The sequence below is a fragment of the Nycticebus coucang genome, chromosome 12 (genome assembly GCF_027406575.1).
Source record: "Nycticebus coucang isolate mNycCou1 chromosome 12, mNycCou1.pri, whole genome shotgun sequence".
In the NCBI taxonomy this organism is placed as follows: Eukaryota; Metazoa; Chordata; class Mammalia; order Primates; family Lorisidae; genus Nycticebus; species Nycticebus coucang.
The window spans coordinates 47,824,321-47,836,470 of NC_069791.1; the positions used below are offsets into that span (position 1 = coordinate 47,824,321).

The following is a 12,150-nucleotide window of genomic DNA, read 5'->3' on the forward strand; positions in this document are numbered from 1 at the left end:
AATGCTCAGGTTATATTGTTTTCATTTCTAAGGTAAAGATCAAGTTGTAGTTGAGCCCTTCACACAGGGCGTGCTGAATGCCCTCACACTGCGCACGTTAGGTGAGATTCCCTCCAATCACCCTCCCTACCCCCCCGCTTTCTCTCCTCTCTCTTGCTAGGCTATACTTGTGTTTTCCTTTTGTGAGGGCTTGTAGTTGTTTATACATTGGTTTCATATTAGTACTAAGGACACAGGATACTTTTTCCCCCATTCTTGTGACACTTTACTAAGAAGAATGTGTTCAACTCCATCCAGGTAAACACAAAAGATGTAAAGTCTCCATCTTTTCGTATGGCTGAATAGTACTCCCTGGTATACATATGCCACAGTTTGTTAATCCATTCACGGGTTGATGGGCACTTGGGCTGATTCCACGTCTTGGCAATTGTGAATTGAGCTGCAATAAACATTCTAGTGCAAATGTCCTTGTGGCAAAATGATTAGTTCACTGCTTTCTTTTAAGATATGTTCAGCACATTCAGAAACATCAGATTATGAGTTAAGGCTCCAGGCTCCAAGGGTGAGGTCACAGGGCTGAACCTCAACCTTGGCTGACCGGCAATAAGCAGGATGAGCACCGTGGACATGGGCCAATAGGTTCAGAGGCCTGACCCTTGCTGATTTATCCCTCCACAAAGGGTGCAAGTCTCTGGCCAATTCTTAAAATGATAAATACATTCCAACCAAATAAAAATATATTAAAGTGTGAAAGGCCCTTGAGGACATGCTACCTCTTTTTTTTTTTTTTTTTTGTAGAGACAGAGTCTCACTTTATGGCCCTCTGTAGAGTGCCGTGGCCTCACACAGCTCACAGCAACCTCCAACTCCTGGGCTTAAGCGATTCTCTTGCCTCAGCCTCCCGAGCAGCTGGGACTACAGGCGCCCGCCACAATGCCCGGCTATTTTTTTGTTTTTGTTGCAGTTTGGCCGGGGCTGGGTTTGAACCCGCCACCCTCGGCATATGGGGCCGGCGCCCTACTCACTGAGTCACAGGCACCGCCCCATGCTACCTCTTTAATATTTTATTGTGTGTTATCTATAGTGTTGAGCACATTGTTAAGTGTGTCATCAGGATACTTTTTAAAGATGAAAAGCTACAGTGACACCTTCATTATCAATAGATGGCACAGGCCAAAGGTGTGTGGAACTATCCCTCTTCCCACGGTGTCTGCTTCCCTATAGTTCCTCACTACCAATTGATAAGCTCCTGAATCAACCCTCCTGTGGTATTCATTTTGCAATATAGCCAGAACACTCTCAAATTCTTGTCCTCTAACCTTAATACCATCTTGAAAATCTACCTTAGTCTGAGGTGGGAACAAGGGAAACGTCCCTGTGAGTAGACTTTTGGGTCCCATAATAATGCCTCTCAATAGTTTCTTACTTTATACCTTTCACGAGGTTGACTGCAAAGATTATTCCTCAACTTGACATCTTGATTATACTGTTCTTTTCCTGGGGGACTACAGGGACTTGTCATTGTTCCAGAAGATCAAATTTAGCAAACAAACGTGACAGTTTTAAGTCAATACAGTATCTGCATGATGTCGTTTGTTGCAGACAACTCTATGAAGGAGATACTACTGTACTTGGTTTATAAAAGAATGGAGAGTTTATGCGGTCAAGATTACAGAGGTAACACGGTCATGGCTGCTTGTTGCTCTTAGGATAAAGACCAGAATCTCTGATGTGACTGTTTCTTTCTTCCACCATCTGTGATTCTATAATGCATCGCTGTGGTTTCCCACAGCAAATTCACCAATGCCAGTTGGGCTGGCCTTTCCATTCCCTGTAGGACAAATCCTCTTCCAGTCACAGGGCCTTCACATACTCTACTCCCATTCCCGGAAATAATCCTACCCCGTCTTTACCCGATTAACTCCTAGTAAGCTGTTAAATCACCTCTTAAATGGATGCTACAGATGAGACCAGGTCCTTGCACCGTCTGCTTTCAGAGCATCTGATACTGCCACATCCATGCACTCATCCCTATTTGTAACTAAAAAACAAGACACAACCTGTCTGTTCCTGCTCCTGTCCAAAGTCCCTCTAAACTACAGTGGAGGAATAAGAAATGTACAAACCCATGAGATGACAGAAGAGGAGATGAAACAATGGCAGTTGAGACAGGCACATCAAATTTTGGAGGATGGAAAGTAGATGGATATTTGGTTTCTAACAACAGAAAACCTGAACTCTATCTGCCTACGGGGGAATATACCAAAAAAACAAGCTGGTTTTCCTAACAGAACCTCAAGAACACCCCAGGAACTGGAGGCTCCAAGTGCCTCTGAAGGCAGGAAGGGAGCAGGGGAAATTAACAACAAAGGATCTGTGGCTTGTCTGTATTCCACCCTCGCCCAGCCCAGTGGCTGCTCCTCCTAGCAGAGGATTAGGACATTCACTTGCTGGAATCAGGATGAGTCAGAGGACACCGAGCCTGGGAGAAAGCCAGGGTGACCAATCCTGGAACACTGGGGGAATGCAGTGGAAATGGGCATGATAAATGATCAAGGATCAAGCCCCTTTGAGCCTTCCCATATGGGCTCCTTCCAAGCAGGAATCCACAAGATTTTTTAGGTAAACTACTTACCCCAAAAGAAAAGACTTCTGGAATCCCCCATGGGACAGCCAGGTCCCCATCCAATTACCCTACAGTTGGACCCACCAGGCATTAAGCCTCACCCGTGCACACAGAACTGTCACCATCCAATTAAGAACAAAATTAGAAAGCAAGAGAGGAAAGTTACTAAGAAGAAAAACAGTTCGGGATAAAAGGGGATGGAGAGTAAAGAAAGGTGCCATTTCAGACAGTGTTGGCAGGGAAGCTTCTCTGCAGAGGTTAAGCACAGACCTGGATAAGGTGAGACATTATGATGTGGGAATATCTGGAGAAGGACAGCAAGTGCAAAGGCCCTGGGGTAGGAAAAAAGGGTGTTTCAAGAATAGCAAGAAGACAAGCAAGGCTAAAGAGGGATGAATAGAACAGAAGGTGACAGAGAGGGTGGAAAGGTTTACAGGGTCAATAAGGCACAGACAGTACAGGACCTGGCATTTCACATGGAGAGTGTTTCTAAATGTAACTGGAAGTCAGTGGAGAATTTGGACAAAGGGAGTGTCACACAATCTGATTTATATTCTACAATGGATTACTCTAGTTCAGGGGTCCTCAAACTACAGCCCATGGGCCACATGAAGCAGTGTTATTGTGTTTGTTCCCGTTTTGTTTTTTTACTTCAAAATAAGATACGTGCAGTGTGCATAGGAATTTGTTCAGTTTTTTTTTTTTTTTTAAACTATACTCCGGCCCTCCAACGGTCTGAGGGACAATGAATTGGCCCCCTGTTTAAAAAGTTTGAGGACGCCTGCTCTAGTTGCTGAGTAGGAAACGTACTATGTGGCTTTGTGTTAATTCCTCGGTAAGTGCTGATCTCACCTACTACACTGTATGTATCTACTAGCACCTTGCAGCATGCCGTAGTCACCCAGCAGAAGTCTGTCGAAAGAATTTACAGAACAGCAAAAACAGAATCAGACATCAGGACAGAGAGTACGAAGCCCTTTGGTCTTTTCTATTACACTAATGAGACTTCCAAAACAGATAATGATATCTAGAGTTCCAAAGAATTTTAACACAATTTTGATAAAGACCATGAGATGATGATGATATAGTAACAATAATAATGATAAATATCTTGGCTCATCCTATAAACATTATGACATCATTGTGATATATTTTAGAGCAAGTGCGAATCGGAAATAGTAATTATTCTTATGTAGACAAATGGTACTAATTGGAGTTTACAATGACAGTCGCTTAGCATTTATAACACATTTTGGCTAATCCCATTCTATAATATAAAATCAAATCTAAAACCAAAAGTAATCATATGGCAAAAAATTTAGATAGGCCCTATTCTTATTCTTCCTCCAAATGCTCCAAACTAAATTATTGTTTTGCATCTTCATATTTAAGCCTTATCCCGAGGCATTTTTATGAAAATATTGTTCCTAGCCTTTCTAAGTTTATCACATGTTGCGTTACTCATCGTTGATAACTCACCATTTTGAAATCAATGCTCAATTCATGAAGACAGTGTATTCTCACAAGTAAGTTGAAAAATTCACAATGTTTACATGTTCTAGAACTAACCCATCCCAAGTCTTTGACTTTTAGGATTCATTCAACAAACATTTATTGAGACTATGTGCCTCAGACTTATAAAATATAGGGGATACAAGCAAAGCTGAATAATGGGCTCTGTCTTCCAGGAGTCTAACAAGCCAGACCTTTTCTCAGGCAATATATTTCTTCCTGGCTAATTGTAATTTCTTCCACTCTTCCCCAATTTGCTATGTGGCCTAGGAATACCACCACAAAACCCCATCTCAGGCGCACACACCATGACGAAGAAGGAGAAGAAGTCCCTCAACCAAAGCCTGACCGACTGGAAGCTCTTCCTCTACAACCCGACCACTAAAGAGTCCCTGGGGCGCACCGCCAAGAGCTGGGGTTTGATCTTGCTCTTCTACCTAGTTTTTTATGGGTTCCTGGCTGCACTCTTCTCATTCACGATGTGGGTCATGCTTCACACTCTGAATGATGAGATCCCAAAATACCGTGACCAGATTCCTAGTCCAGGACTTATGGTTTTTCCAAAACCACAGACTGCACTGGAATATACATTCAGTACAAAGCATCCAACTACCTATGAAGCGTACGTTCGAGACCTTAAGAATTTTCTAAAACCATATACTTTAGAAGAACAGAAGAATCTCTAGGTATGTAATAAAGGAGGACTTTTTGAACAGAACGGTCCGGATTATGTTGCGTGTCAGTTTCCTGTTTCCTTACTTAACGAATGCAGTGGTGCCAATGATCCTGTTTTTGGCTATTCTCAAGGAAATCCTTGTATTCTTGTGAAAATGAAAAGAATAATTGGATTAAAGCCTGAAGGAGAACCAAGGATAGATTGTGCTTCTAAGGACACAAGCATAGCATCTGTAACAACGTATCCTCCAAATGGAGTTATAGACTTAAAATATTTTCCATATTATGGAAAAAAACTGCATGTGGGGTATCTACGGCCGTTAGTTGCTGTTCAGCTCTGCTTTGTGCCTGAAAGTGCTGGGAAAGAAGTAACAGTTGAGTGCAAGATTGATGGATCACCCAACCTAAAAAGTCAGGATGACCGCGACAAGTTTCTGGGACGAGTTGTATTCAAATTCACCATGCGTGCATAGTAGTAATAGGATATTTCCACAGAGTAAATGTTGTATTGTCTGTCTTCATTTTGTTGTATCAGTTGGACCTCCATTCTAGAATCATGAGACCATCTTGGAGAAAGGTGGTGTGGTTCATGGCACTGGGGTGACATCATAGCGTGTTTCCAGGTCATAGTGTTCAGTGTCCTCTGAAGCTGAACTGCCTGTTGCCTCTGCTGCCCCCAACCAGTGTACAGTCACCAGACAGGGACCAGTGAACACCTGATGCTGAGCCTGTAGGATGTGGGCCTCATCCTCTTTTTACGTGGTTTAATTGCCAAGTGTCTAAAGCTTAATGTGCTGTGCTATGTAAACATTTTATGGATTTAACACTGGTTAACTGTCATATTTTGATGCCAACAAAGTTTTAGGAATAAAATGGTGGCCGATATCAAGTGACTTTATAGCTTCAAGAAATGTGGTGTGTGGGGAAGTTCTGTATGTGAGGAGGAAGAAAGAGAAAATAAAAGTGGATTTGAAAGTGTTACCTTGGGTTTTTTGTAAAATTTATTTTTTACACTCTGAATTAGTCTGTGGATCTTTTTGATTAAGAGCACAAACTTCTTGTTGTAAAACATGTATTTAAAAAACTGATGGGTTTGTTTCTGTGCCGGAATTACGTCTTTTTACGAAGTATTTTAGACCAGAGATAAAACATAGCATTTGTAGCTCAGCCAGTCTGAATATGCACCTGATTTTTTATGAAATTAAATTCATACGATTTAAATTGTATAATGGTTTGTGAAATATCTTGTTACTGCTTTTATTTAGCAGACTGTGGACTCTAATAAAAGATATATATTGTATCATCATGATCAAGTAGGCTTCATCCCAGGGATGCAAGGCTGGTTTAACATACGCAAGTCTATAAACGTTATCCACCATATTAACAGAGGCAAAAATAAAGATCACATGATCCTCTCAATAGATGCAGAAAAAGCATTTGATAAAACCCAGCATCCTTTTCTAATTAGAACACTGAAGAGTATAGGCATAGGTGGCACATTTCTAAAACTGATTGAAGCTATCTATGACAAACCCACAGCCAATATTTTACTGAATGGAGTAAAACTGAAAGCTTTTCCTCTTAGAACTGGAACCAGACAAGGTTGTCCTCTGTCACCTTTACTATTCAACGTAGTGCTGGAAGTTCTAGCCAATACAATTAGGCAAGACAAGGAAATAAAGGGAATCCAAATGGGAGCAGAGGAGGTCAAACTCTCCCTCTTTGCTGACGACATGATCTTATACTTAGAGAACCCCAAAGACTCAACCACAAGACTCCTAGAAGTCATCAAAAAATACAGTAATGTTTCAGGATATAAAATCAATGTCCACAAGTCAGTAGCCTTTGTGTACACCAATAACAGTCAAGATGAGAAGCTAATTAAGGACACAACTCCCTTCACCATAGTTTCAAAGAAAATGAAATACCTAGGAGTATACCTAACGAAGGCGGTGAAGGACCTCTATAAAGAAAACTATGAAATCCTCAGAAAGGAAATAGCAGAGGATATTAACAAATGGAAGAACATACCATGCTCATGGATGGGAAGAATCAACATTGTTAAAATGTCTATACTTCCCAAAGCAATCTACCTATTCAATACCATTCCTATCAAAATACCAACATCGTACTTTGAAGATTTGGAGAAAATGATTCTGCATTTTGTATGGAACCAGAAAAAACCCCGTATAGCTAAGGCAGTTCTCTGTAACAAAAATAAAGCTGGGGGCATCAGCATACCAGATTTTAGTCTGTACTACAAAGCCATAGTGCTCAAGACAGCATGGTACTGGCACAAAAACAGAGACATAGACACTTGGAATCGAATTGAAAACCAAGAAATGAAACTAACATTTAACAACCACCTAATCTTTGATAAACCAAACAAGAACATACCTTGGGGGAAAGACTCCCTATTCAATAAATGGTGTTGGGAGAACTGGATGTCTACATGTAAAAGACTGAAACTGGACCCACACCTTTCCCTACTCACAAAAATTGATTCAAGATGGATAAAGGACTTAAACTTAAGGCATGAAACAATAAAAATCCTCCAAGAAAGCACAGGAAAAACATTGGAAGATACTGGCCTGGGGAAAGACTTCATGAAGAAGACTGCCATGGCAATTGCAACAACAACAAAAATAAACAAATGGGACTTCATTAAACTGAAAAGCTTCTGTACAGCTAAGGAGACAATAATCAAAGCAAAGAGACAACCTACACAATGGGAAAGGATATTTGCATATTTTCAATCAGACAAAAGCTTGATAACTAGGATCTATAGAGAACTCAAATTAATCCACATGAAAAAAGCCAACAATCCCTTATATTAATGGGCAAGAGACATGAATAGAACTTTCTCTAAAGACCACAGACGAATGGCTAACAAACACATGAAAAAATGTTCATCATCTCTATATATTAGAGAAATGCAAATCAAAACAACCCTGAGATATCATCTAACCCCAGTGAAAATGGCCCACATCACAAAATCTCAAAACTGCAGATGCTGGCGTGGATGTGGAGAGAAGGGAACACTTTTACACTGCTGGTGGGTCTGCAAACTAGTACAACCTTTCTGGAAGGAAGTATGGAGAAACCTCAAAGCACTCAAGCTAGACCTCCCATTTGATCCTGCAATCCCATTACTGGGCATCTACCCAGAAGGAAAGAAATCCTTCTATCATAAGGACACTTGTACTAGACTGTTTATTGCAGCTCAATTTACAATCGCCAAAATGTGGAAAGAGCCTAAATGCCCACCAACCCAGGAATGGATTAACAAGCTGTGGTATATGTACACCATGGAATACTATTCAGCCATTAAAAAAAATGGAGACTTTACATCCTTCGTATTAACCTGGATGGACGTGGAAGACATTATTCTTAGTAAAGCATCACAAGAATGGAGAAGCATGAATCCTATGTACTCAATTTTGATATGAGGACAATTAATGACAATTATGGTTATGGGGGGGGAAACAGAAAGAGGGATGGAGGGAGGTGGGTGGGGCCTTGGTGTGTGTCACACTTTATGGGGGCAAGACATGATTGCAAGAGGGACTTTACCTAACAATTGCAATCAGTGTAACCTGGCTTATTGTACCCACAATGAATCCCCAACAATTAAAAAAAAAAAAAAACTGAAAAAAAAAGAAAGATACACATTGTAAAATATATATAAAAAAAAAATCTCAAGATACGTCCAGTTCATTGATTTATTCTGATGCTGAAATAATCATCTCCTATACACAAAGCAAGAAAGACCACCAAGCTGTGGCAAACATTTTGTGAGACAGGACTGGCTGAAGTTTCTATTAAATCTAGTGCATTTTCAAAAGAAAACAACACTGATTAAGAAGCTTGCAGAGAATTGGAGTTGGGAAAATAAAGTGATCAAAAGATGTCATTGAAGTAACTGTCTACCTAACAAATAGAAAGAAAGAAGATGAGGTATCTGTTATTTTTATTATGCAACAAGGGCCAGGCTAACAATAATGGGTTTACAGGTCACAAGAGGAAAATTCAGGCTAATTAGGAGACCAACTTTTCAACATGAGCTGGGCTCTGAGGGCTGCAGAGGGAACCTATAGATTTCCCAACACTGGAGACATTCAAAGCTGAGTTCCACCATAAGGGATGATTTAGGAATTATTATCTTTGCTGGAGGGCTGGCAAACCACAAAATAATCCATTTGAGGTCCAGACGAGGTCAAATGATCATAAAGCCTATTTGAGAATTTGGTGGCATGGCTTCAGGTCAGTTGTCCCGTGGTGTCTACTCCAGATGATTTGTACTTGTGCCAAGTGACTCGCATGGCACTTAGGGTCAATCACGTCTGACAATTACAGGGATTAATTAAAATCCCCAGTTCATAAGTGATAACTGAAAATAAATGTTTGCAATGCTCATAAACGCGTAACATTGGGGAGTAGTGTAACAGAAGTATGTTTTTATACGATGTAGAAAGAATCAGACTTAGAACGCTGATGTTACCACAGCCCTATTAATGCATTAGACAGTGTGTCCCTGCAGATACCAGTCTGGTTAGAAATCTAGGGAGGCCATTTAAACCAGGAGGACTGATCTTCTAGAAGAACTTGCTGATCAGAGCTGTACCTTTTAGCTTCTGGAATCTACCACCCAGGAGAGAATCTCCAGGCTTCTATGTACTTGAACTTCTTGCTTTCCCAGACCCTGAGAAAGGAGGGAAGGACTACCCCACCCTCTTCGGCAGCTGAGGTTTAGAGGTTTCAAGTGGTTCATGTTATCAGCCCCCTGCAGTGGCCTAACCAACAGGAAGTTTCCTGGAGTTTCCATCACAGGAAATTTCCTGTGAGGAAGCTCTCACTGCACAAACAAAAAGCTCCCTGCCCCTGGCCGCAGTGCGGGCAGAGGGGTGGGTGTGCCCAGGGTGAAGGTGTTGGGGGCTGAGGGCCAGACAAGTGTAGGAAGAAATGGAGGGGAACAAAGTTAGCTTCCTTCCCTTGGCCTTGGATTTGTCAGGAAATTGCTTACTCACTGGCACATGGTGGTTTTTACCTCCTGGCCAGCAGCTGCACCCCAGACCACACCGAACTTGTGGGCAGAAGACCTAAGGTGGAGGCAGGTAGACTCAGTCTGAGTCTGTCTCCTCCTCTGTACACCAAGGGGCACAGTGATGATTAAACAAGGTAGATTGATTCCTTACATGAATACTAGTAAACTGTAAGGTATCATACAAGATACTACTACCCTGTTTCCCTAAAAATAAGACAGTGTCTTATTTTAAGGTGTGCTCCCAAAGATGCGCTAGGTCAAGGGACGTCTTATCTTTCCTGTTAAGTAGGTCTTATTTTCGGAGGATGTCTTATTTTCGGGAAACAGGGTAGCTCGACTACAGCAATACCTTCATACTACGAATGCCTGCACGGTGTAGGTAATATACAGAAGAGTCAGGGAATATGTCCCTTGGAGGGCTGTTCCATTTCCCAGTCTGTGTCAAGACAATCCCAACTAAACAGGGCACAGGCTGTGCTTCAGCTCACCGGGATGCTGTAAAAATGGAGCAGTCTGCTTGCTGGATTTTTGGGTTACCTCATGACTTATTAAACAAAAAAAATTTTTTTCCCAACATTAAGTAACATTTTCAAAACGTAGGAAATAGGCCTATTGCTGTAGGCTACAATCAGAGTCGTCTCTCTTGACCTAAATCAGATAACTTTTTTTTTTTAAATTTTGCTTTTTCCTAAAAGCCAAGGTCAGGATTACAAAATAAAAATGGTCAGCTAAGAGGTCCATCCTGATGCTGGGAGTCTCCTCAGTCTCGTGGGATGAGTGAGGACAAACTTGCAGTGAATACAGCTCACTTTCTGCTCCACCTGTCCTTTTGCTTTTATTTTTAAAAACATGATGTAAGTATACTGCTTCCAAAAGCAGACTAAGCCTAATATGATCTAGAAAGCTCTCAGAAAGTGTTTGCTGAAAATATTCTTGTGCTTTAATTCTTTCCAGTGAAGAGGTCCCATACTCCTGAACCAATATTGGCTTCAACATAGATTAAACTGGAACACATGATGCTAAGTGAAATATGCCAGGCACAGAAAGACAAGTATTGCATCAATATCATAGGTGGAATCTAAAACTGTCCAACTCATAGAAACAGCAGAATGGTGCCTGGGGGGTGGGGGAGGGGTCTGGGAGACGTAGGTCAAAGGGTACGAAACTTTCAGTTAGACAGGAACAATAATCAGTTCAGATCCACTGTATAACATAGTGACTACAGCTAATTATAATATACTATATATCTGAAAATTACTGAGAGTAGATTTTAAATGTTGTTGCCACAAAAAAAGTTGATAAGGATGTGAGTTAATGGATGTCAATTAGCTTGATCGAGGTATTCCACAGTGTATACATTTATCAATATAGTGTGTTGTACGCCATAAATGCAATTTCTATTTGTCCATTAAAAATTAATAAAAATTTAAAGTAAATTTTAAAGTCATAACAACTTAAAGCAAATAAAAAAATTATAGATAAGATAAAAAAAATTAAGATAACTTGGGGGGCTCATTCTAGCAAGGGTCAATACCACTGCTTGTTTACAGACCTGTTGTAAAAATAGGCTTTTTCAAGTTTCTAGAGTAGAAAAGAGGAGAATCAGAAAAGGTAGAGAAAAAGAAAACACGATTTCTCAGAAATAGGGGCCATGAAAATGGAAACTCAAAAAAGTGACACTAAACATGTACACCAAGTGACAAGGAAAGAGAACACACATTAACAGTCCGCATAACACACACACACGTTTTTTAAAACAATAAACAACACTCAGCCTGATTCATGTGGTATCACACAATATAATATCACAAGTGTCTTTTGTTGAAGTCCCATGTTAAAGGCCTCCCTGGAATGTTTCCCTAAAATTAATTTGACTCAATCTCACGAGCATTTATTAAGCACACACCATGGGGGCAGACCTGGCCCTGTCGTCAAGTAGTCACTCTCTAGCAGATGACGTGGACACACAAGTAACTACAATACAACAATAAATTAATGCCTAGCTATCCGTGCCAGATATGAGTAGGGGATGGGCGTGTCAGGATAGAGAGATGGGAGGTGAGACAGATGATAGACAGGAGGTGGGAAGGAAAGTCAGGTTATTTCTACAAGATCCAGAAAATGGCTTGGGATGTGTCTCAGTCCTTAAATGGTCACTCCCCTCTCCTACCACTGCTTGAGACCCCAGATAAAAAAAATTATCAGACATCATCTGCTACGAATCTGAGACTTTGATTCTGAAACTCAAACATACACCCTGCTCTTTAGAGATGGGTTCCAAAAAAGCAAGAAG

At 40.8% G+C, this 12,150-nt stretch overlaps 2 protein-coding genes across 6 annotated transcripts in view; one reads left to right on the forward strand and one right to left on the reverse strand.

Moving 5' to 3' along the window:
- The window catches only part of ETV6 (ETS variant transcription factor 6), a 247,878-nt gene that overhangs the window by 92,885 nt on the left and 142,843 nt on the right, over positions 1-12,150 (reverse strand). The gene's annotated exons all lie outside the window — the stretch shown is intronic.
- On the forward strand, positions 4,282-5,788 carry LOC128561355 (sodium/potassium-transporting ATPase subunit beta-3-like). The gene is given in 1 exon segment (XM_053555455.1): positions 4,282-5,788. A coding segment is annotated over 1 exon segment (840 nt). The 5' UTR covers positions 4,282-4,446; the 3' UTR covers positions 5,287-5,788.